Consider the following 27089-nt stretch of genomic DNA (forward strand, 5'->3'; position numbering starts at 1 on the left):
CTTAAGAGGGGAGCAGGTTAATATACCACCAATGTCCTCTTATCCAATAGCTGTTGTACGACTGACTGGGAAAAGTCATTACAAGAGAACAGAGTAGCAATAGGAAGATGGTACTCTGCTGTTGCAGCAACAATGAAATGCTTCCTACATTTAAAAGCTAAATGAGGAATTTCAGAAGATGTTTCAGTCACAGAATAAAGAGGATTCCTTTGCCGCAAGTAAGTCCTCTTCTGAAAAGCACTCTACTGCCAAGAAGAGAGCTGAGCTTATGCCATATGCAGCGCCTTTGGCTGAGACCCATAGAGTTTGTTTTGGTTTCGATTTGTTTGAACATCACAAAATACATAGTCGGAAGCATTAGAGAAGACTTGACTGCAGAATTCAGTAGGGTTTATTCTACAAATACTTTGAATCAATGCCAGTGATACAAGTTGTATGAATTTCCTTTAAAAATACAAGTCAGTATAAAAGATTCCAATTGGCATATAATGCAAGGTAGCAAATGATTCAGTTTCAAAATGGTTAAGGAATTGTCAGGTCACTTTTTTGACCATGCTACAAAAGTATTGAAATCAATGCTGTCAGGAGACAAAAAAGGAGAAAGGTACGTAAAGTATTTCAATTTGTAGGAGAGAGGGTGACTGCCTCCCTTACTTTAGGAGGGGCTTGCATCTTTTATTGCCAAAATGTTTGAAAGAGCAATATGCGCAGTGCATAGCAGCCTAGCTCAAATTGTTCCTGGTCAGAACTGCTGCTTTCAGCATTTCTTCTCAACACATGTTTTATTAATCCATCACACATTTAGGTAGCAACAAGCTCCCTGGTATCCATGTAAACCTAAGGACCTGTGAAGAGGAACATATCCCTCCCTCAAACAATGATTGCAAGGCAAGGATTCCCCAGAGTGTACGGACAGTGTGCATATGCCCTGAAACTTACTAAACGTTTTGCCCAACAACATTTCCAGGAGTCATTAATGCTGTTGCTTCAGCCTAAATGCCACTTAATTTGATGTTCAAAACCCTACCTTTGTAATGTTAAAACAGTGCAACTGCTTAAAAAAAAATTCAGTGCAATCTTGCTTAAGTTTATCATAGCTCCAGGGAACATTAGAATGCAACTATATCAATTTTCCTCATTCCTGGTCCGATGAAAGTTCTCCCACTGAGAAATGTACTACAGTTAAAAAAAAAGCCACTTAGATTTACTTTATTTTGGAGCATACTGCTCTCTTTGTGGCTATTTAAAAAGCGAGATGTATGACACTGATAGGTGTCCAATGTTAAAGACAACTATTGTGGGTCAATGTCTCCCTGATATGAGTCCATTAAAATCCAGTGGAATTAGAGCAGGGATTAATTAGGTTTACTTTAGTTTTAGTTCACGGAGAAGTAGGTTACTTTGTTTCTACACAGACAGTAGGACCATATACTACCAGAACACACACACTGCATTTTTAGCAAGATGGCTCCCCCTACCTCTTCCTCCTACTACGCTTTTCACCATGTAAGGTTAGAAAAACTGTTCCTCTTACTAAACCCAGCAGTCTGTGTGGTAGCAGAACCGTATTAGTTACCACAGAGCAGATAACAAGCACCTATCTGCAAGGGCAGATTGAGGGAAGCTAGGTTAACAATGCATTATTAAATTTCTAAACCAGGCTTCGTCAGTGCAGACAGGGAGAGAAATTCTGATTGTACCAAAAACCTTATCAGACTATGCAACCCACAAAAAGTGCATACAATAAGCATGTAGCTTACATACTTTACTCAATGAGAAAACCCTCCACCCCTTCAAAGGGAGTAGCGGTAGAGCATGGACACCATAGATAGATTCTGCTACTGTGTGTGTGTGTGTGTGTAAACACACACATTTTGTCAGGATTAGGTGCCATCCCCTTACTGACAACATGCTGTAGGGTTTAAGTACCATTGCAATGCTCATCTGTCTCTCTCAGGTAAACCATTCTGGAGGCTGATGAGTCAGTCTCCAATTTGAATGGCTGTCTGCTCTTAAATACGTACTGTCATTCTGAGTTGTTTCAGTGTATTAAATACATCCCAATTCTCCAACAGTCACATTTAACCCAAGTCAAAAACTCAGTAGCCCATACCATGGGCCTTGTTAATGATCAAAATGAAACAATGAAATACAGTGTGTCATTACTGCATCTACTAATATAGAACAGGTTTACTTTGTCTCCAAGTCAAATATTTAATACAAGACGGATAGGTTTTATGATCAACTCACAGTTTATGTATTTGGAACAAAGTATGGCACAGATTCCAGATACCTCAGGAGCTTGTGTATTCACACACTTTTCACTCTTTTGCAATGATTATCAATTCGCCAAAAATAGTGTAACAGTCAACAAGGAAGAGTGGAGAAAAACAGATTTAGGAGCAACCTCTCTCTTCTAAGAGGTGAAAGTAAGTGACTTTTCCTCTAGTTCTTTAGTAAGAAACTTTTATTTTAGAAAATGCATTCTCTCCTTCTCAAAACAGATGCCACCTTAAAAAAAAATTGCAATAGCAACCCTTGCATTCAAAGGAAAACATGCAAACTTGATGGCTGAAAATATTCTGCATAAAAATCCAAGACACGAGGCAAAAGTGTGCCCTCCCCCACTCATGCCCTTAGGGACTCCAAACCATAAACAGCTTTCAGTGCAATGTCTGTTGCTTCCAGTTTGTGGGGAAACATATGGCCGAAGCTGGTCTTCTGACAGCTAATCTTGTCAGATGTTTGAAGCAAAAACAGTCTCAGCTATATTTAAAATGTCATTGTTAACCTTTGTTTCAGTAAGTACAAACAGAATTCAATAAAATGCCAGAATCCAGTGAAGAAAAACATTACATTCTACCCTGTGCCATACACATTTTAAAAAAATTAGACAAACAGTTTCAGATTTTATTAATACACCCTTTTTAAAGTTTATTTCTGAAAGCAGCTCTTTATGCAAATCAAAAGCAGTTCCTGAGTAACTGCAGTAAACAGCATCTTAAATATGTTATTTTTTTTGCCTCTCAGCTCTTCTGTTTTGGTTCTTCCTCAATTTTTCCCTAGTTTCAAGTTTAATCACAGGTCTTTTTCCAAAAAATGTGCAAGTTCAGTTAGCAACATTTCCAGGAATCCACATATTGCAGATGTTCCTGCAATATCTAAGAACTGCACATTTGCCAGGTTGTGTTCCTACAGCTATTGCAGATTTCCCTCTCCAACCTTTATAGCAGGAGTCTTCACGTTTTCTTCAGCATACGTCGGGACTGCCACATGTGGAACTTATTGTAGGCTGTCTGCAGCATCTCTTCTATGTGATTTATCAACTGAAAGATAAAACAAAGGGATCATCCCAGTATCTGAGAAACGTGTGCCCTTACTCTGCTCAAACATAAATGGGATTGATTGTTGTTTCTCTCAGTATGAGGAATCAGGAGTAACTCCTCTAAAGCCTAGGGAGTTGCATCAGGGTATGTGATGTGAGAGGAGAATTGGCCGCAAGTTTCAATTACAAAATGTCTCGAAGTCAAGTATGGCAGAGTATCAGTAAAGACAGTGGATATGCAGTTAGCTAGTTCAAGGGAAACTATGTGGACAACTTATGTTCAAGTGCTGTACTTAAAAGCACTTTCCATAGTCACTGGAAACTAGCTAAACAGGCCATTCATCCGGTCATTGAGAAATCAGACTATCAACTTGAAAGATAATAAAAGGAGAAAATTATTCCAAAATATAATACCCCTAACATCCTTTTCTCCATCAGCCATGGGGGTTTTTGTTGTTGTTTTTTTTGGGTGGGGGTGGGGGTAGAGAGATGATGATGAGAGAAATACACTTAAGAAAAATTAAGCATTATACGTGTAGTTAACGGAACAAATTAAAACCCCCCAAATACAGGAGACCAAAATCTGCCATCCTGTGATAAATGAGTCAGTTATTTTTTTTAAAAGATCAATATGTGCACAAATAATTGAAATTGGAAAGAATACTTTTTCCTCTTACATTTGTGCTTAAATACTGTCTCCGAATTTTTTCTTGGAATGGACAGAGCTTTGTAACTTGAAATCTTTCCAAGTTACTCTTCATTTTCATAACCTGAAAGAGATCAACAGGAAAAAAGAGTACAAACTCCTTCACATGAACATTTTCTTGCTTTCAGCAAATTGCTCCTGCAAATTGAAATACCTTGAAGCTAGTACCTAGGATTACTGTAAATATGTACAGTTAAAGCAAATTGCTAGGAAGCACTTACTGTATTGAAAATGTGATAATCTTTTTGCTTTAAACAACTGGAAACAAGCACTAAATGGCTCTGCATTTTTCTTAAACTTAAGCTGTTTAACTGAGCATAATATGCTTTACACCTGTACTGTGGTAATTTCTACAGTATCTTTGTCAGCAACACCTCACATTTAACATTATTTCTCTCTCTGCTTCAAGCCAACAGCACACTATGATTTTTTTTAAGTGTTGCAGTAGAAGGCCCAAGCCATCTGAATAGAAGTTTTTATTTCACACAGTAACCTACAGTGGCAGAGCTAGAATCCTATGCTTTGTTTCCGATTCTTAACCCCATGCTCTAACCTTTTTGAAGTGCAGTTATACTCTGCAAGGTGAATAGAATGGCACAATGATTCTGTGGATGTGTGAGATTCTATACTAAACTTGCTCTGTTTAGACAAGTTCTCTCCTGCCTACCACTGTTATCTTGATTTTGAGATCCAAGGTTGATTGTATTTTCTTTCCAGTTCTCATTACCAGTAATCAGGATTCTACAATTGGAATATAGGTAATACGACAATTTCTGAGCCACAAGTATTCAGCCCCTTCTTCTGTACTGTAGTTAACAGGACAGCAAAAAACAGTTTTAGGCAATAGCATTGGCAGATCACACTCCAATTATGCAGAGTGAGCAGATCTGCTGAGTTAATTATGCTGTTTTTACATAGTGCCTTTCTGTCCATAATCATTTCAAGAGTGAAAGGACAATCATCATGTAGAGTTATATATACACCACATGATTGATAATGTGATACTACAGCTTGAATAAAAATACTTTCAATGGTCTCATTACAGAACATACACTGTTACAAGACACACTGACATTTATACTGGCAAGTTTATACCATCAATCCCTCTTACCTTTTCTTCTAGGAATGGTGTATTAACAGGAAAGCAGGACCAGAAGTGTCGCAGTAGCTCCCCAACTGCCACATACAAGTGTTTCAGTTCAGACTGAACATCATTTGGCACCATCTCTGCAACAGGAAAAGAAATTTTCTAAAAGGCATGTCACTTAATTTATGTAATGTGTAAGTAAAATAAGAGCTGGCTAATACATAAAGAAAGATGTTTGATACCTGTAACAGGAGCAGTCTAGGGCTCAAACAACTGTATTGTGCCAGTCCACAAGCAGAGAGTCAATTACACTATTTCTTTGTAGTCTACAAGTCTCTTAAAAAAGATGCTCTAGGGCTCATTTAAAGTTAACAGAGTGTTTATTAAATGTATCCCCTTGGAGGTAACAGGACCCGAAGAACCACCCAGAGTGGTTAGGAACACTGGACCTTAACCTGCTACTACATCCTCCATTTTCCTCCCGGGGGCTCTCACCCTCAGCCCCCACTGAGCACTTCCCCAACCTGAAGTGGTCAACACTATCACAATCCACTCATTGTGGAGCAGAAGCAGCACAATCAGTTTGGATCCTACTGACTCACATAATCAGGGTCCTTCCCTCCTCATGACATACAGGGGTAGGGGCAAGATCACGGTGGCAGAGGGGGTAGAGAGGAGAAAAATACTGGGAAGGAAAAAGCACAAAGAAGCTATAGGAGTGAAAGAAGCAAGGGAAAAGAATTAGAGATGCACAGGAAGAGAAGTTAGGGAAGGAACAATCAGACAAAGTGACCAAGAGAGGAAAGGGGAAAAAAAAGCAGAAATATAAAATAGTCAGTGAGGAAGAAGCTGTACAAGGAGCCCCCCAAAAGTCTGTGTGGGGATAAAATGGGGGAGGGTGGGTCCCCAGTAAACATGATGTATCGGGGCCCCAAATTTCTCTCAATGCACTGTGCTGTGGCTCTTTAGCTTTGGGGGGGAGGGGAGCTGTAGAGGCACAGTCCCAGCAGGGAGACACTGTGCCCGACTCGGGGGGTATGTGGCTGCCATGTCACTCTCACCAAAGGTGCATGGTGCCCTTGCTCCTGCATGAGGATGGCCTGGCCTGCTCCCTTGGGGAGGTTCGTGCCATTGCAGTGTGGGTACTAACTGCACGGAGTCCTTGTGCTTCCAAAATGCCAGGCCTCAGACTCCCATGCGGGGCCGTGAGGGGAAAGATCTTTGAGCTGTCTCCCCTGTGCCCCTTACACACCTACCTAGGGCTAGGTATAGTTGAGCCCAAGTCTCTAAGGTCTCTGTCTTCACTGCTAAAAAAGGCTGCGTCTTTTACTTGAGGGTAACTACTGTGTCTGAGCTAGTCCTGGGTAAAAAACAGCTTTTTTTCGCAGTGAAGCCAGGCCCTGAGACCGTTCCTGGCCAGAGTTCATCTCACCCTCTGCTTTTTCACACACACGCTGCTCTCTCCTGGCTTCTCACAGGCAGGCAGCAATTTATTCAGTCTGGTTCAATTCAATACCTAATTGCAGCTCTCCAGAGCAGTCACCCAGTCCTTCCCCATGCCAAAGTGTACTGCAAAGAAGTATCATGCAGCAGAACCACAAAAGGGTAATAGCTGTGATCAAGTAATACAAACTCACAGTAACCTTAACTCGACGGTCTCAGCAGAACTCCAAACAGAGGCCACAAACAATGCCGCTGTTTGAGTTTATTTCATTAAGGAGCTTGCAACTCAGCATGGCCTCATTATAAACCTGGCCCCCAATACTATTTGCAGGTACTTGTAAGCTTTGACCTATGCATTACCCCAACACCAGAATTGAGCACTTTAGCTCTCTATAATACCCCCAAGGTCTTACTACACCTTGCATTTTGGGCGGATCCATCCTATGTAGCCAACTTACTATGCCTGCTTAATTTGTATTCACTTCTACCCTTTCTGCATTCTTGAGGGTAGAAGAACTTGTGGCCTGCTGAGTAAGGTATTATTTTTTTAAGAGTGGAGTTGGGGTTGCAGAAGTGGGGTAGAATACAAAACAAAACCTGACAGCATGGGAGGGAAAACCCTGTCCTTTCCCACCTTTTATTGACCCCTTTTCATCCATTCTGAAGTGCACTCTACACTTTCCCTTGTGGTACCTGACTGTGGCTACTTCTGCCCTTGTTTCTGTGATGCTTCCTGTCAGTTACCAGGGAAGTAAGAGTGCAAACTGGGCCTTACAGGGACTCAGCTTAGTCGCTGCAAGGCTGAAGAGGCAGGAGCTCAAGGAGGTATAAGCAGAATCGGTTGAAAGGGGAAGAACTAAGTGGACATATAGGGCCTGTGTAGAACAGTTATGCCTCTGTAATCCATAAGAAAAATTAACATTGAGCAATTATTTCATAGAGACAAGGTGGATGATGTAATATCTCTTTTGGTGAGAGACGAGCTTTTTGAGCCACACACAGTTCTTCAAAAGATACTCCGAGCATCACAGCTAAGTCCATTTAGCTGTGACACTCGGAGTAACTTTCCGAGACCTGAAGAAGAGCTTGAAAGCTCATCTCTTGTGGCTTGAAAGCTCATCTCTCTCAACTGGTCCAATAAAAGATATCCCCTCACCCACCTTATCTCTCTAATATCTTGGGATTGGCACAGCTACAACTACACTGCATACAATTATTTCACAGACAGATTTGGTTACAAAATCTGTTTCCAAATAAAATCTACAGCTTGCTCCCCTAGCATAAATGAAGCTTTATTTTGTAAATGGCAGAGAAAATGTAAGAGCCAAGAAGCTACCCCTCTGCTTTTACACTGTGGCATACCTTCCAAGGCCAGGGAGTGTTGAGTTTTAGCCCTTAACTCAAGGCTTCAGAGCTTTCATTTGTGTACATCTGGCAGCTGGACTGCTGCTGCTACCTCTTATCTCTTGTGATTCCTCATTTCTACCACTGCAGAAAGCCAGCAGGAGGAGAAAGAAGGGGGAGGAGAAGCCTACACAAAGCAGGTGTAGAGATGAAAGCACCTAAGCGTGAGCAGAGATATTGGAGGAGAAAGTAGGCTTACTGGCTGTCCTCAACTCAACAGAGTGGCCACTTGGGTTTCACCCTATCTGCTCAAAATGGTGGCAACAGGTTGGAAGCAGCTAGACAGGGCCTTTAGTGGAGGAGTAATAAATGGTTTTACCTTTTAAATAACTTAATATTCTGAGAGTCAGTCTGGCTTTGTTTGCTCCTAGCTAACTTAATTCCATTTACCTCTGCACCAGAGCCACCACTGCTTCCCTATCGGGCAGACTGGATTGCTAGTTTCTCTCAGAATTTTTACTTTGTCCTTTTTCCTGATAACTTCTATACTTTGCAAGGAGTATTTTCGATGAATGTCTCTGCATTTGCTTTGTTAGTATAACCTGTTGTATCCAAAAATTTAAAAAGCCAGGGCACGCCACCTTGCTGTTGGTGTAGCCTATACGGCTACAAGGTAACTTACAATGCGAAAACTTACGGTTTATGGCTTGCTGTGTCCCACCCTGCATAAGGGCTCCTCCAGGCGACAGGGCTGTGATGGTGCTAGTAGCAGCACCACTTGAAAGAACCTGAGGGAAAAAAAAACCCCCAAAGCCCTTTCATATCGTCTTCCCCAGTGACTCGCTTTAAAACATTCTGGACAAAGTCTTAAAGAAAAGCGTGAACTGCACTGGCCCAGACATATCCATCCGGACGTACGTTAGTGATCTTAGATTGAAATAATTTTGAATTTTGCAAGTATAAAAGTCATCTCCCCACTGATGGGATAGGGAACTGGACATGCAGTTCTACTAAGCATTAACTCATGTTGCCTTTGGAAGTTCCAGAAACCATGATGGGAACCCAGACAGCACCTGTCCACCAGTATTGTTCTCTACTTGATGTCTGTGGTGGGGGTTCTTAACATGCACATGATATTGCCAAACTAGTGCATGTATTGGATGTAAGTCAAGATCATTCAAACTTTTAATAAGGCAATATGACAAGTGAAGGAAAATTTTCATTGGTCCTCATGACTTTACTAGAACTGTGAGGCACAAACATTGTGGTAATTTAATAAGGGCCAAAAGTAAATTTTCTGAGTGCAAGGGAAGTTACGAGAACCAGCTGCCCCAGTCAACCTGAGGGCACAGCACACATGCAGCCATTTGGCAACCTCGGAGAGGTAGTAGCACCTGTGTCCTACAGATCCACTTAGTCACAAACCCACTGGCTGTGACCTTGTAATGCCATCAAACCCTCCCCACCCCTCCCTGTGCCTGAGGTAAGGGCCGCCAGAGATAGCTCCACCTTCACGTTGTGGAGCTAAGTCCCCATGTGTGACTTTCTGTTGTACCCTGTGCAGTACAGCAATGCTGATTCCACTACATTTGGAGCTTCCTCGCAGGTATGAGAGGGCTATAGGATTTGCCGATCACTACCAGCAAATATGGTAGTTACTTGTCTTAATATTACAACTTCAGAGAAGAGCTGAAGTGGTATGGCTAAAACACTGCTCTGCAACTTATTAAGTGTTGTTCTGATGGAAGACTTCACTTCTAAAATAGTTTCCAACATTACGCAACTTAATCGGAAAAGTATCAGGCTCATCTTGAGGGACAAAACTCTGTAAGTACCAGAATTCTAGTAAGTCAAGAAATATCTAGACAAAGCTAATTTGACACTAACTTTCCAGTATTAAGGAGGGAGTTTTACTTTTTTGTATTTAAATTAAAATGAATTTTTCCTACCTGAGTTAGTCTGGGTATGTAGGCTTCCATTTCTTGTCTAATACTATGAAAAGAATTAATAATATCCTGACTGGTTGCATATTGCTGTGATTGAATTGGAGTTGGACCATGATAATACCTATGGGAAGAGAAAGGGGAAAAAAACAAACCAAAACACAAGGTAACTTAATTCTCAGTAGATTAAGATTTATGTAGCAGTCGCACCTCTCAGATTTTAGGTGCTGTACAAACTTGGCTTTTGGCCTCTATTAAAAATTAAATAAATCAATAAATCCAGTGGTCTGACTGGAAATGTAAAACAATTAAAACTAAACTGTAAGCTTCCAAATTCCACCTACAACCTAATTTTCTCCCATACGTGACAGCAAAATGAGAAGGGACATGCCATTCTTGATTTTTTTGTTATGCAGATCTTAGGGCAGGTCTACACTTAAAATGCTGCATCGGCACAGCTGCAGAGCTCTCCTGTCAGCCAAGTTAATCCACCTCTGAGACGCAGTAGCTTTATTGACAGGAGGAGCTCTCCCATTGACAAAGCGCTGTCTAAGGAGGGCGGGGGGGGGGGATAAGGCTGGTATGACTATCACTCGGGGGTATGGATTTTTCACACCTGAGTGATGTAGTTATACCAACGTAGGTCCGTGGCGTAGAACTGGCCTTCGTGTTATCACCCCTTTTATGCTTTGCTCAGCACTGGCACTACTGTCACTTAAACTGACGGACTCCAGATGAGTGGGGCAAGTCCCACCTCTCAGGACTAGTATTTGACAAACACCACTACACCACTGGTTCACATTTGGAAGGCTCTCTTTGTATCTCTTGTCCTGACAGTTGCAATGTTTTTCAAACTGAAAGCTTAGGTTCTGGAAGACAAAAGGGCAGCCCATCACAAAAGTAGTGAATCAAACCACTGAGAGTTGTCCCAAGTCAACACCCAAGTACAATCTGTGTCTGTGCAGAGAGTGCAAATATTTCCAAATACATCATACCAACAGAAATGCTTATAAGATATCTCAAACTAAATTAATAAGGTACATTTGTTAGATTTTCATACTCAGACTAAAATTATGGATCTCTTCTAGTAATCATTTGTAATAGGCTTACTAAATTCAAAAGTCGATATGAATTAAAGATACAGTTTTGAAAATGGTAACTAAAATTTGTTTAAACAAGGTTTCAGATTAATTAAATTTTAATTTAGAAGCATTCAAACACAAAGCAGATTAGCATATTAGGGGCAGATTGATTCTGAATAGATCATAAAGAGATTTATATTAGTTTTAATATGCTGAAACATCCAAAGAACTGCAGTTTTCTTTTATCCATTGAACTTACCGATCAGATTTCTTTAGGTTTAGTGCAATAGTTTTAATGCTATTATTCTTTCCTAAATCTTCATATTCAATAGCCTCCTGTAGCTTCACCTGCAATATAATAAGAGACCATAAAAACTAAATTACTTATGATATAGTTGCACATACACAGACTGTGCTTTTTTCCTTGTCATAGTTTCCTGGTAAGAGAATGGAAAAAGCCAAGATAAATGAAAAAAACCCACGTGGCTCAGATCCTCTGCTCTGGCAGTGCATTACCAGCATAGGTTGGGAGGAGAGGTGTATAGGTGGCTCTGGTTGTCTAGCTCAGTTTTCAGTGACACTGGCTGTGAAGGCCACAAGATCCCTATACTATTTGCCATGGCAAAGGGGGACCTCCTTTCTCCCATCACAGCCCAACTGGCAACAGCAAGAAGAAGGAGGAGGATGGCGGCCTAAGAGCTGCCATATTTTCTCTATACCACAAGTGGATTACCCCCATATAAATGCGTCTTCCTTCCATGGCAGGCTGTTGGCCCAGTGATTAAGATTCCCTCAGCAGCGCAGCACGAAGTGGCCACATGCTGTGCTATGATCTCAGCCAAATCTCAAAGACCTTTACACAAACAGACAGGCCTAATTTTACAAATGACTAGCATTCCTGGGTATCCAACCTAACATCTTAAAGGATCCAGGTCTTCAGAGAGCAAGTACTCAGCACTTTTGGAAAGTCAGATCCCTTTAAGGATCTGAAACTGGGCACTTACAACTTAAGACACTCAATACCACTGGTTTCAGAGCAGCAGCCGTGTTAGTCTGTATTGACAAAAAGAAAAGGAGTACTTGTGGCACCTTAGAGACTAACAAATTTATCTGAGCATAAGCTTTCGTGAGTAGAGTGTTGTTAGTCTCTAAGGTGCCACAAGTACTCCTTTTCTTTTTGTCAATACCACTGGTCAGTTCTGAAAATGTAAGACAATTATAATTGGAGTCAATGCTTGGTGAGGGCTTCAGAATTGGGCTGAGTGTTTAAATGCACTGGAAGTTACGTGGTGGTAAATCCGATCATAAAATTATTTCTACTATTTTTAAACTAAAAAGCACAGAAGCCAACTAAAATGTTTAAAAATTCCAAAATCATTGTCTTGTTAAACAAATTTTTAAATAGCATTTGAGAAATTTTAATAAAAGCAGAAACTTGTCGAAGAACCTAGTGTCTGCCAGTTTTGAAGGAAGTTACAGTAAAACTCACTCTATGAATATATGAACAGGAAAAACACGACCAAAGCCATATTTAGGTAAATACTCTACTGAAATCCCATGGGCAGAGCTCCCTGCCACCTTCCCTTTTTTAAAAAACATGTTCACATGCTTGTTTTAGTACTAATGGCCTTTACTACTACTTCTGCAGATCCTGGCCCGGATTTTTTTTAATAATCAGAGCCACCTCATTTTAAAAAAAAACTGCACACATACATAAACAACCCTTTGTAGTCCCTGTTTATGTGCATGTGTTACTTTAATACAAGAGGAAGGAACAGGATTAATGTTTTCAGTGCAGGAATTTAACCCTAGAGCCAGTGCAGATATGTAGCTAAATAAGGTGTTCATCTGTGGCAGAAAATATTAAGGATCATTAACAGTAGTATACTTAAATATGATACAATGAAAATTAAGTGAAAACTGCTTTGGAGATCTCTTGCTTTCTTCATTCATTAAGTGTAGAGAGATTTTCCTTTAGTCCTGCTCTGTTGTTCATTCCCACTGAAAACTGCACCATATAGTGAAGTCAGAGCTAGTGACTGCCACAAAAGCTACAATGGGTATTTTCTACAAACTGTTTGTTACTTGTGTAGATTTGAAGTAATTTTTGGGGGTTGGGGGAAGCGTATGTGCAAAGGTTAAGTCAGTGAAGTTTTCCCCCTTAGCTTTTTGGATTGCAGTATGCAGTCATTCAAAACATTCTATTTTCTTTGCAATTTTTACATAATTCCAGTATCCTGAACACAGCAGCTCTGTGGAAAAATTCTAAGAGAAACACTATAGTTGCCTCATTTTTGTGCACCAATAATCAATCAAATTTGAAACTCACTTTCAGTTGAGCACTATGATTCTGATGCAAGGTCAATCCTTTTAGCTTAAGTATCAAATTAGCATTCTGTTTACTAATAAGTAGTAAGTGTGCATTCCTTCCCCAATGTATTCAATATATTAATTCCATACAGTGGTTGCAACTACTATCATCTTAATTCTTTGCCTGGATGTTCTCCTAAAGGTGCTCAGGCACTTACAGTGGTAATGCATAAATACAACCACACACAATGAACAGAACATGCCTTTTAAGATCCATTAGAAAGGTATGGGGGAAAATGTCAATATTTACTCAGTGAAAGAAAAAAAAACAGGAAGATTGTATTATCAATTAAAGTTATTTGCATTTAAATAAATGAAGAGCTCTGTGTCAACAGCATGTTCATCTTAAGGCTGTTGTATTTAATACTTTATTCATATCATTCTTCATACTTTTAAGCAGATGATGCTTTATGCAGCTGTTCGCAGTATTATACGTCAATTGGAATTGCAGTGGAAAACTCACTTTGTTCATACCTTTTTTATTGGTGTCTGAAAGAAATCTGAATCCCGGGAGTTTCCATCCATACTGCTGGTCTCACTGTAGTGATCATTTTGTGCTTCTCTTAAAATAAAAGACAGTATTAAAAGGAATCGAACAATAAGTCATCTTGTGGGAGACTGACATTTAGACTGAGGACATGTAGTAGGTTAATCTTTATTTCTTTCAAAAAGGTCTGCACTTAAATGCTGGACCCCTGGGTGTCACTCTAAAAAGGGTCAGTATTTTGTTGACGACGGGCAATGGGGATAATATTCCTCATCTCTGCACAAAGAAAAAAATAGTGTACTCTTGACATAGACAGGGAGGTAACAGGACCATACTGCAGTGAAGAAGTCCTCCTGCCAACTAAAACTTTAGTCACACACGTGGTGTGTTACTGTTAATGCATTTACATCACATCATTTCCATGTCAGTGTTGGCACACAGGACAGAAACTACTCTCTTTTAGTCTTCTGTTATTTGCTGCTGCTTCCATCTGCTCTATGGTGTTGAGATCTACTGTTCTGTCCTCCCTGTTAAGGGTTTTTCTTAGTGTCTCTTGGACGCCCTTGTTTCCTCATACCAGTTAGTTTCTACTTAACATCTTCATGTGGGAATCCATGTTAGTTTCCGGAGTACAGCTACTCCTTCTGATTCTGGTGGAGATGAGTGGCTGGTGGCTGATTTCTCACATCTCTTTGCTGGTAAATACGTATTTCCAACCAATGCCCAAGATCTGTCATAGGCACTTATTTTCAAAGGGGTCTAGTTTTCTGTCTAACATTTTGATAGATCTCCAGTTCGAGGCCATATGATAGCACTGAGATTACGTTTGAATTGAAAATTCTCAATTTTGTTCTGAGTATCTTAGCTTTCCATACGTTAGGTTGAATAAATGCTCTGGATGCCTTTCCTATCCTTGATGTCACTTCCTTCTTGAGGTCTCTGTTGGCCATGATGGTGCTGCCCAAGTAGGTGAACTATTCTACTTTCTCGATGTTTTTGTCTTCAAATGTGGTGTTACTGCTTGATGTCTGGGTTTCCAAAATGTTTATTTTAGCAGATGTCTGTTCTGAGTTCTGCCTGGCATGCTGTATTTGTCAGGTTGTCTTTATTTTTAACTTTTCAGGGGTGGTGTTCCGTGCAGGAAAATCTCTTTCTAGGTATTTGCCATCTATCCATGCTATACCAGTATTTGTATTGCTAATATACTACTTTGTTATCCAGTCTATGACCATGCCCAACAACAGCAGTGATAAAATGCAGCCCTCATTTCATGCCACTCTCCACATTAAACCACTCTTGTGTGGTTGTTCCCCCCCTTAAAACACTTCTGATCTCTGCACATGGCCTTGATGATATGGCCAACTTTAGCTGGGATGCTATAGAACTGAAGAATATTCACTATGTATGTCTGTGAAGGCTGTCAAATGCCTTTTGAAAATCAGTGAAATAGGTAAGGGGGGCAGCTTGCCATTCTATACACTCTTCTATGAGGGTGCTTAGTGAGAATATCTGCTCTACACAGGCTCTCTTGCGCCTCAGTCCTGTTTTTCTCTAAGCTTTGCATCCACTGCCTGCATCATCGTCTTTAGTATCACACTGAAGAAGTCTTGCCCAACACCATACTGTCACCTCCACACAAACTTGTCTGGAGTGTGGGAGTGCTGGGCGTGCTACGTTCACAGTATGAGTGTTGCTATTCTCCCTCTAATTGGCACTCTGATTCTGATTGCTGCTGTGCACATACAATAGGGAGTACTCCCACACAGGACGGGCAAGTAAAGGTGCCTTAATCTCCAGACTGTGCATTTTGTAGAAAGGAGCAATATAAGTTTTGGGGGATGGAATGTTTCCTATCAGAAAGGCTTATTAAGGTAATGTATTCTATTTAAATGAAAACACAAATACATCATATGAGCAAATAAAGAAGCACTAAGGGGAAAATGTGTCTCCTAAAGAACAGACTGGATAAGTTGACTATAGTTGGCTGAGTTTTGCAGGACTCAGATGGGGAAGGAATCCTTCCTGGGCTACACAGCAGACACTACTGCAACAGAACTGTAACTCAGCCACCTCGTGGATCTGCATTAGTAAACCCAGTTGCCCTGGCTCTTCTGTCCCCTCCTCCTGAACACAGCAGTATAGGAAGTCCCTACAGAGCTATATTCAATGTGCAGGTGGCATGAACTCCATGTGATGTCCTTGCATCTAATCAATCTATCCCTCTGCATGGCAAAAACTGGACCAATTTCACTGCACTCATGGCCTTCTAGGCCTTAATTTGGGCTATCGTTTGGATGAGGTTGTCAGTTGTCAAATATTCTCTAAGGCAAATCAGTCAAGGCACTTTTTTTAAATAAAACATGAAAAAAATCCATGTTTGAGATACAGTACAGAAGAGGAATATATGAAGGTATTTCCAGACGGCCATATTTTACACCACCTTGTGCAAAAATAACATCTTTAATTTTGGTGGTTGGTATGGCCTTATACACTGAAAGGGATTTTAAAAGTAAAAATGGAATCCACACTATCAGATTTGTTTTTAGATCATAATATTCCACAGGCTTCAAGATAACATTTGTAAAATTTTCAAGTTTGAATTAGTCGCCAGTTTGGAGAGCTTTTTCCTATGCTGAAACTTACTGTTTTCTGAGCCCAGCTGCAAGGACCATGGCACTGTGATGATTAAAGCGTTTTATAATGGCAGCATTGCTACTCTCCTTTAAGGACTTTGAGGAGTTTGATGTGGATGGCACAGAGGAAACACCATAACCCTGCAAGTAAAGTAATTAACAGTTAAGTTATTCCAAACTAACTGCAGCATGGGGCACAGGTCACTTGCAGGTTTAAACTAATGTAAATGGTGGATTCTCTGTAACTTGACGTCTTCAAGCCACAATTTGAGGTCTTCAGTAACTCAACCAGAGGTTATGGGTCTATTACAGGAGTGGGTGGGTGAGGTTCTGTGGTCTGCAATGTGCAGGAGGTCAAACTAGATGATCATTTTGGTTCCTTCTGACCTTCAAGTCTGAGTCTAAAAAGTGAGACCATTCCCTATTTTCCATTAGATCAGACATGTAGCAGTGATTCTGCATTTCCCATTTTCTGGGCTTTACTGAATGAACAGCATTGCAGTGTGGTTTAGAGGAATATACATAGTATTGGGAATCCTCAGGGTCCTAATGCTGGCTCTACTGCTTATGTGCAGTGTGACCTCTTCACCTCTGTTGTACGCTGGGGATAGCACTTCCCAACCTCACAGGGACGTTGAGAGCATTAATGCTTGTTTTGCACTTTGAACATCTAAACCTCTGTATAAATGCTAATTCTTTATTTTCAAACTGTTAGCTCCAATTACCAAATTCTTATAGAAGTTTATAGAAATCCAGTAGGCCAAGGACTGTTTAGTAAACAAATGAATAGGAATGTCGTTCACCAAATCTGTCGTCATATTTTAAATTTTATTAAGTGCTTAGGGATACAGCTTATATCATTGTAAAACAATATAAAGTTGTATTAATTTGCACTCTGACTCTAGCTACTAATTCTTCTGTTTTAACCATTAAGTCAATGGTATCTTTGGAACTATCAAACAAGCCTTTGCTGTGTGTGGTGCAAAGTACACCTCTATAACGCAACCTGATATAACACGAATTCAGATATAATGCGGTAAAGCAGCACTCCGGGGGCGGGGCTGCGCGCTTCAGTGGACTAAAGCAAGTTCGATATAACGCGGTTTCACCTATAACACGGTAAGATTTTTTGGCTGCCAAAGACAGCGTTATATCGGGGTAGAGGTGTATTTAATATTTTAAATTGATATTAAGAAGTGTTGTGTATATAGTTAACTTCATTTTAAGTAAATAAGTTGGACCAAAAATGTGGTAACTTTTATATTTATCTTCGCTTTGATCTTAATCTTCTGTATTGTAGGATTCCTGTTTACCAATGCCAGGTAGCCTCTAAATGGAAAGGATTAAATAAGGGGAGGTCTATTTTAAAATAAAAAAGCTGTACAAGAATGCTTCTAGAAACAAAGTCAGATTTTATCCCAGTGTGCTTAGGAAGCCAGCTGAGGTAATGCAGCGCCATCGAATAAAGAAAAGATGCATAGCACACAGACTGAGAATACAAGTTCTGATTCTCCATCCACTACCCCAATGTATATCAGAAGTAACTCTATGCAGTTACACTGGTGTAGAACTGATGTGATTAGAATCAGACCCAGAACATCAACACAAAGAGGAGACATTCAGTGAAAAATTAGCACTGGGCACCAGAAGTTATTCAGTGGAAAGTTTGTATTTTGGTATTGTTTGCAGTCCTTTAAGTTGATCCAGTTTTAAAATGTGGAAAGTCTTACTTTTTTTGTTTTACAGTCTCTGTACTTACCTCATCTAACGATTTATCCTCCAAGGCCGTTAAATCTAGCAGTGGATTTTTCACCCCTTGAGACACCATTGTTTTTAACCCTATGAGAAGGAAAAAACCCAATGTCTTCTTGCAAAGTAGTATCTAAACAAGAATATCTGTCAACACTCAGGGCTGATAAAGCGTGAGCCTCCAAGTTATCTGGACTTCAGTACCTTTTTATGATTCCATAATTTTCTTACAAACATATAGTACTAAATTACTATTAGACACCAATATATGTGCAGGAAATTTATTTCTAAAACAGCACTAGTTGTTGCCAAACTTGAATTTGTAGTTTATATCTAACCAAGCAACATGTAAGGTATCTGGTACATTTTAGATTATATGGGTTTGCAGGAACCAGTGAACTGAACACTACAGGTATAAAAAAAAAAACAAGGCTGTATCTATTTTAGAACACAAGTATTTCTAAAAAGTACAACGATTTTTTTTTAATCCTCCGAACATGTTCCGTGGTTGGGAAAAAGGGTATTGTCAGAAGGTTTTGCATGTGTCCAAGTGCTATTATGTGCAGTAACTTTCAGCCCTTTATAGCATCTATCATTAAAGTCAGTCTTTTGCTCTGTATTTTTGAAAATTATTGCAGGAATTATTCTAACTAGTTCCAGATACTTCCACCCACAATTCTGAACGTTTTCTAGTAATTCATCAATGGTACTGCCTTCAATATAAAGTATTATATTTAATTTTTCAATAGATAGTATTGACTAGTGGTTAGAACAGAGAACTGGAAGCCATAACTCCTATGTTCTATTTCCAATTCTGCCACTGTCTTACTGTGTGATCTTGGGTAAAACACTTAACTTTTTTATGCATCACTTTACACATCTGATGATGAGGTATGGCTTTTGTTTGTTTTTGCTTTGATAGTGTCCTTCAGCTGACAATCCCAGAATGAAAAGCATTCAGTATTAATATATTAAAGGATCTAATCTTCTCTCCATACATGTGTGTATCATTCGTGGATTATACACATGCATCAAGAGAAGATGACATTTTCAGAATATAACTTTGATGTTTTTCACCTCAAGGTCATGGTTTCAAATATGTCTCAGAACTGTGATGGTCAATGAAAGTAGAATGTATTCAAATGGCCTGTGAAAGAAACCAATCTTTATCCACTTTCTAGAGAACTGATTTATCACAAAACCCATATCTGTTGCAAGTCTCAGCAGAGACATCACAGAATAAATAGTCACCTGAACAAAACTATGCCCTACTATCAGAGGTATGGTTAAGGCCCCTTCGTTGTACATTATGAGGAAGCTTTCACTGACATTATCCATGCTGCATGAGTTGTGTATAAAAAGGATTTTCTAGTGCTGGCATCTTTTAAGCACTAATTTGTTTCTAAGCATTTTAGTACAGAACCTGAAATGTCTTCCATAATCAGATACTGTAAATATATAGGTTTCAGAGTAGCAGCCGTGTTAGTCTGTATCCACAAAAAGAAAAGGAGTACTTGTGGCACCTTAGAAACTAACAAATTTATTTGAGTATAAGCATCCGATGAAGTGAGCTGTAGCTCATGAAAGCTTATGCTCAAATAAATTTGTTAGTCTCTAAGATGCCCCAAGTACTCCTTTTCTTTTCGTAAACATTCAGCGTGATCAACACTGTCTAAAGATTACATCACAGGTCTTGGCTCCTGTCATCTTGCAGCATTTATCAAATAACAGGACAAATTCATAATTTTTAAAAATGAGAATGTTGGTTTTATCTGATTAATCTAATGTGGCTTTCAAAAACTTAGCTTTATTTTTTTAATTAATTTTGAAGTTTCAGTTTACTGTGGCTACCACCACAATCACCTGTTGCAGAGAAAGAAAAGCTTACCTTTTTCATCCATTTTGGCACATTCAGCAAAGAGGTCTTTTGAGCCTGTATTCAGCCTATCCCGATGGAAGTAGTGAGACTGGAAAAATCGTGTCCAGAATTCTTTTTCCGTCATATTATGTGGAACATTTTCTGCATATTTCACTTTTACTGCAAACAAACCAAAGTGTGTTTAAGCTATTTTGCAATTCAAGATACTGTTTTAATTGTCGGTGTGTGATGGAAAATGACCAAAGCTTATGTTGAATAGGCGTAAACACTTACTAACTAAAAAGATATGGAGTTTGGATTTTAAAAAGAGATGGCAATTTATGCAACAAACTGAAGTTCTGTCATGCCCAACAATGCTTATTAGGTATTGGAAACAAACACCAATAGCCTATAAACTTTGAAAATGGTACAGCTGAGCACATCTGGAAAATTTCGAAGGTCAGAAGTCTAGTTATTTAAGAGGAATCCTTCCATATTGTTCCCAAGATGGACTGGTTCTTTTTCATCCAGGACTGATCAAACTAATGTCAGTATCAGGGTCCAATCTAGCATTTGTAAATCAGATAATTTACCAACAATCTCTCATTAGAAAATTTTAGAATCGTTAAAAAAAATCCTTCAAATGGAGAGTGGAACTTAGCATGAACATTTACTCATGGCTTAAAGGCAAAGCAAACTGAATAATTCCAGAGTCTCTTTTCAGCCTCAAGCCTTAAAATTAGGGCCGTCGAGTGATTAAAAAAATTAGTTGTGATTAATCGCATATTAATCAAACTCTTAAACCATGGAATACCATTTATTTAAATAGCTTGATATTTTCTACATTTTCAAATATATTGATTTCAATTACAACACAATACAAAGTGTACAGTGCTCACTTTATTTTTTATTACAAATATTTGCACTGTAAAAAAAATAGTATTTTTCAATTCACTTAGTACAAGTACTGTAGTGCAATCTCTTTATCATGGATGTTGACCATACAAATGTAAAATTATGTAAAAAAACCAAAACCCCTGCATTCAAAAATAAAAATGTAAAACTTTAGCGCATACAAGTCCACTCAGTTCTACTTCTTGTTCAGCCAATCGCTCAGACAAACAAGTTTGCTTACATTTGCAGGAGATAATGTTGTCCACTTCTTGTTTACAGTATCACCTGAAAGTGAGAACAGGTATTCGAATGGTACTATTGTAGCCAGCATACGCCAGATGGACTAAAGATTCATAGGTCTCTTCATACTTCAACCACCATTTCAGAGGACATGCGTCCATGCTGATAACAGGTTCTGTTCGATAACCATCCAAAGCAGTGCGGACCAACACATGTTCATTTTCATCATCTGAGTCAGATGCCACCAGCAGAAGGTTGATTTTCTTTTTTGGTGGTTCGAGTTCTGTAGTTTCTGCATCAAAGTGTTGCTCTTCTAAGACTTCTGAAAGCATGCTCTACACCTCGTCTGTCTCAGATTTTGGAAGGCACTTCGGATTCTTAAACCTTGAGTAGAGTGCTGTAACTATCTTTAGAAATCTCACATTGGTACCTTCTTTGCGTTTTGTCAAATCTGCAGTGAAAGTGTTCTTAAAATGAACAACATGTGCTGGGTCATCATCTGAGACTGCTATAACATGAAATATATGGCAGAATACAGCTAAAACAGAGTAGGAGACATAATTCTCCCCCAAGGAGTTCAGCCACAAATTTATTTAATGCATTATTTTTTTAATGAGCATCATCAGCATGGAAGCATGTCCTCTGGAATGGTGGCCAAAGCATGAAGGTGCATATGAATGTTTAGTATATCAGGCACGTAAATAACTTGCAATGCTGGCTACAAAAGTGCCATGTGAATGCCTGTTCTCTCTTTCCAGTGACATTGTAAACAAGAAGCAGGCAGCATTATCTCCTGTAAAATATAAAGACACTTGTTTGTTTTAGCGATTGGCTGAACTAGAAGTAGGGCAGAGTGAACTTGTAGGCTCTACAGTTTTACATTTTGTGTTTAAGTGCAGTTATGTAACAACAACAAAAATCTACATTTGCAAGTTGCACTTTCACCATAAAGAGATTGCACTATGGTATTTGTATGAGGTGAATTGAAAAATACTATTTGTTTGTTTAATTACAAATATTTGCACTGTAAAAATGGCAAAGTGAGCACTGTCTACTTTGCATACTGTGTTGTAATTTAAATCAATATATTTGAAAATGTAGAAAAACATCCACAAATATTTAATACATTTCAGTTGGTATTCTATTGTTTAACAGTGCAATTAAAACTGCGATTAATATTTTTAATCGCGTGAGTTAACTGCGATTAATCAACAGCCCTAAAATATTTCCAGAACCTACAAAAAACACCACACTGAAGTAAGGAAGTAAGACCACATAAGAAGTGCAGAAGGGAGTAGGAGGGAATGTTCAGAAGCCCTGTACATTTTACCAACAGAAACAAGTGTAGGACTAACCCTCTAGTCTTCTAATGATAAAACATAATATCAACTTGGCGTGCTTTGTATCACATATGTATTGATTTTTCTGCCTACCTGCAGGATAAGTCCTGAATATGGATTCAATAATATCTGAAGTTAAGTTATACCTCAGACCATTGCAGCCATCTGTTTGAGGCCGAACATCAGCCTATGAGAATAACATAAGAATATTGTCAAACTGGGTAAAATCTTGTTATGGGTTGAGTTAAAACTTTGTTAAAACTGATGTGTGAACCCACATTTAAGATAGCTGTAAGAGAGAATTAACCTATATAAACAAAAACAGTAGTAGAGTGGGTAGTTTTTTTTTTTAAGCCACAGCACAAAATGAAGAGCAGCTTTGACTGTCTCTTAAGGAAACTAATTTATTTGCTTACAGCCAATGTCTTTCATTATAAAATTGTCTTTTCAGGTGGGAAGAAGGATTTATCAATTTAAAAAAAAAAAGGACTGAATACACACATTTCTTGGCTAAGAAAAGAGCCTACAAATATCTGACGGTATAAAGAAAAAGGGCAGAGGAAGTATCATACAAGGAGTAAGAAAATGAAAGAGAAAAATTTAGGTTAGATATCAGGAAAATCTTTCAGATGGAGCGGTATAACAGAATATGGAAGTGTAACAGGAAATAGAGGAAACCTCCTCTCTCATTACATTTATAAATAGACGAGACAGAACACTTTAGGGTATATGCAGAGAACAATCCTGCACTGACAAGGAGATTGGCTTAACTTCTGAGACTATGGAAAGATAATGGCTACTCTTGTTTAGAATTGGGGAATTTCACTTACAAAAAACACCACATTAAAACTCAAGGCAGGGCCTTTTTTTTGTATTGCATTAGGTAGAAAAAGATTTCAAAGCAAATTGTATTTGGGGTAAAATTTAAATTCATCCACATTTTACAGAGAAAATCTAGTCAAGAAATAAATGTTTTTGTTTTAAAATCCTTCCTTTGCTGTGTAGGTCAAACGTACCAGAAAAGCTGCAGAGATGCCCACATCCTGCTTACTAGGTGCCACAGAATTATCCACAGCATTCAAGCTTAAACGGTTGGCCCAGAATTCTTCAGCACTAATTACTTGGCTCACAACGAGATCTTTATAAAGCTGAAACAAAACAGGATCTTCTTGCAGCATTCTAGTAAAAGAATGTATTGAATAAAATTGAAACATTCCACACTAATTCAGCAGGATTTCCATGTCAATAAGCCATATGGGTTCCTGAAGCGAACAGATCAGTGAGGTAAGAAACGCACAGCATTGTCAAATAAAAGTTAATTAGTTGTACAAGTGAGATATTGAGGCCAATACTACTATTCATATTGGTCAAAGGGGAGAGACTAAGGGTTTGTCCGCATGGGGACACTCAGTTGATTTGTTTTCACTTCCCTGAAAGTGTGAAGTTCACAAGCATTAGTTTAAAAGGCATTAAACCCCTGTGTGGTCACTCATTCAGAAGTAAAATGGCCGTAGTTCGCTGTAGCTTAATCCTCACTTAAGAAGAGTCTACCCAGGTTTAATGTGTTTTAATTTGTGCACTTTAATTTCACATCTTTAGTCGATTCATCTTAACTTTTGTGAGTGTCCTTGTGTAGACAAGCCCTAAACAGAAACAAAGCTGCTGGATGAGGGATAGTTTTAATGGGCAAAAATGGTGATCCCTAGAGAGAAGTTAATACAAGACAGCACCCACAAAAAGAAAAAAGTTACTTGCCTTATAGTAACTGGAGTTTGAAAGCTGTTGTCAATGTATAGTCACTCTTGGTGCCCACGGGGTTGAGATCGGAGTCTTAGTCTTTTGGCCAGCACTATCCAGTGGGGATGCACATGCACCCTAAGTATCTTCATGCTCCTCCCCATGCTTCCAAGGACATAAAGGGCAGAGCATGCCCAACTACCACTATTTCCTTCACCATCACAGAATCCAGATGTTCTAGGACTCCATAGTAGCAGGGAAGAAGGATGGGTCACAGAATATACATGGAAAACACATTTCAAAGAATTTTTTTTTCCTAAGTGGTTATTGATAAATATTCCATTCTTGATGACTCACAAGCAGTGACCTGATGCAAGTAGGTAGGTGCCTGGAGTTTACTTAAAGATTGAAGCACAGCACCAGACCTCAATGCTTCTACCAGGGAACACGTTTACTAAAATATGGATTGAACCACAAATAACTTCTTTTCAGGTGTCTGAAACAGGTATGCTTTGCCAGGCAGCTGTTGGGTACCTAAACTAGCTAATTTGTAACAAATCTTAATATAGACTGAACACACATGGATAGCCTCTGGGCTGATGCTGCTCGACCTTTCATTTTCTCAGCAAATGCTGTAAATTGATTCGGAGAGGTCCTGAAGGATTTAGTTCTTTGCAAATAAATGGATAGAGCTCTGCAAATAATTTAAGGTGTGCAGCCTAACCTCCCCGATTAATATGTAATTTAGGGAAGAATATTGGTAAGTGAATCATTTGGGCAAGAACTTGGGATGGGATGTAAGTGATACCTTATCTCTAAGAAATACGGCATAGGGAGGTCCTGTCATAAGAGCCTATATTGTCCCAACTCTAATTAGCTGATGTAACTGCTACTAAAAAGGATGTTTTCATAGATAAGTCAAGCACAGGGCTAAAGGTTCAAATGGGAGGAGGGGGAAGAGCATTAAGTATGCCACAACCACATTAAGGTCCCGGGAGGTTTCCTTACTAGTGGAAAAACATATAAGGCCTTTAAGGAATTACACCACAAGGGGGTGAGGAAGGTGTAATAAGCAGAAGGGGCTATGAGGTGCCCTCTAACAGAGCTAATCAACAGTCCAAAACTCTTTAGAGCAAGCAAGCAATCCAAAAGGGGAGGGACCTGGTTGTCAATAGGCTGTGATTCACGTTGTTTACAGCAAATCCTGGATCTTTTCCATTTAGCAGCATAAATTAGTCCTATTCTGGACTAACACATGTTCCTCAGATGTCCAGAATGATCTGTCTGACGACATCCACTCAGTAGCCAAGCAGTGAGATGGAGGGAGGCTGGATGCGAGTTGTTCATGTTGTCTTGAGAGATTAAGTTTGATAGAAGAGGAAAGGTTTTCAATGGATGAACTGGTAACAGCTTCAGGTACCAAAGCTATCTCAGCCAGGCGGGAGCTATCATGATAACTGTGTCCACATCCTAACTGCTATTCCTCAGCACCATGGGAATCAGGGATTGGCTTGTAAGCATACATCATCCCTGGTAAATCACTGAATAAGGAATGTTTAACAGAGATCCTGGAGCAGAATCTGACATACTACTTGCTCTTGTCTGTTGTGAGTAGGTCTACTGAAGGATGCAGCAGAAAACAGAATCCTTGATCATCCACTGGTGGTCTGATGAAAAATGTCTGCTCTAGCAGAACATTTGAGCTTTCTGTAGACCTGGAAGATACCTGGTGCTAAATGCACCAGTTCCATAGCAAAACCACGTCCTTCTGCCATAATGGGGATGAATAGGTCCCTCCCTGCCTGTTTATATAAAACGTGGCCATTGTGTTGTATTTCATAACTTGACCAGTCAGTCCTTGAGTCAATGGTAGGAACATGGCCCAGACTTTGTGAAGAGCTCTGAGCTCCCATATGTTTATATGTAGTAGAATCTCCTGATGATGGTCCAGGTATGCTCCCAAACCCTGAAAGGGACAGGAAGATGGAGTGGGCATAGTATGGAACTGTAGAGAATATCCGTTATCAGGTTCCAAGACTCCTTGAAAAACTGAAGGAGATTCCCAATTGCATGTGTGTAGGGAATGGCACAAGAAGGAAGGGTGTTGATCCAGTAGACCGATCAGAGCGACTCTCAACCAGCCGATTGAAATAATAATTTAGATAGACGGAGAATGGGATGAAGTCATAGCCAAGACAGAAGAGCTCCTTTTATGAAAATGCTGCCTCGTTCTTGGAAGCTTTGAGTTTCTCTGGTGAAAGAAGGTACCAGATGATGGTCTCTGTTTGGCATAAGTGTGAGGTCTTCCCTATTTTGTCCGGGGGAGAGTCTTCCCTGCCTGAATCAGAGGCTGGGTGCATTGAGTGGTCTAACAAAAAAAAAAAAAAAAAAAAAAAAAAAAAGTAAGAAATCCCAAATCTTTAAAGTCCTTTGGGCCATAATTAACTTAACTCGAGGTGGCTGGACTAATGGGATCAGGTGATAGTAAGTTGAACATCTGGGCCTCATAAAAAGGCTTGAGAGAGAACAGTTGGAGAGAAAGCTTTGCCAGAGGCCCCAGACAACAAGAAACTCCTGGAGGGATAAGGAACCAAAGGGAGCAAGTTAAGCTCCTATGGGCGGCCTTGAGCTATGAGTTTGCAAGAAGGTCCTTGGGATGAGACACACTGGGGGGGAACTTACTATGAAAATGACTCCAGGAAAACCAGCCTAAAAATCAGTGCTGTATTACAGCCACAGGGAAGGATTTAAAGTATGGCTGTCAATCACAGTTAATGCTTGTGATTAACTGAAAACAAAATTAACATGTTAATAGTTTTAACAGTATTAATTGCATACCTCTGGAAGGGGA

General features: G+C 39.4%; 1 protein-coding gene across 1 annotated transcript in view; it reads right to left on the reverse strand.

Annotated features, from left to right (window-relative positions):
- Positions 1-368: 368 nt before the first annotated feature.
- Positions 369-27089, reverse strand: part of GTF2H1 (general transcription factor IIH subunit 1) — a 36266-nt gene continuing 9545 nt past the window's right edge. Inside the window, exons 4-15 of the mRNA XM_048855907.2 lie at positions 23518-23680; positions 22595-22688; positions 20058-20207; positions 18180-18259; positions 16431-16561; positions 13775-13862; positions 11190-11278; positions 9855-9972; positions 8603-8693; positions 5143-5258; positions 4003-4095; positions 369-3326 (exon numbers count right to left, since the gene is read on the reverse strand). Of these exons, the coding sequence (XP_048711864.1) occupies positions 3240-3326; positions 4003-4095; positions 5143-5258; positions 8603-8693; positions 9855-9972; positions 11190-11278; positions 13775-13862; positions 16431-16561; positions 18180-18259; positions 20058-20207; positions 22595-22688; positions 23518-23680 (1300 nt within the window). The 3' untranslated portion in view covers positions 369-3239. The remainder of the gene's footprint in view (positions 3327-4002; positions 4096-5142; positions 5259-8602; positions 8694-9854; positions 9973-11189; positions 11279-13774; positions 13863-16430; positions 16562-18179; positions 18260-20057; positions 20208-22594; positions 22689-23517; positions 23681-27089) is intronic.

Source organism: Caretta caretta, chromosome 6 (assembly GCF_965140235.1).
Source record: "Caretta caretta isolate rCarCar2 chromosome 6, rCarCar1.hap1, whole genome shotgun sequence".
Taxonomy (NCBI): Eukaryota; Metazoa; Chordata; order Testudines; family Cheloniidae; genus Caretta; species Caretta caretta.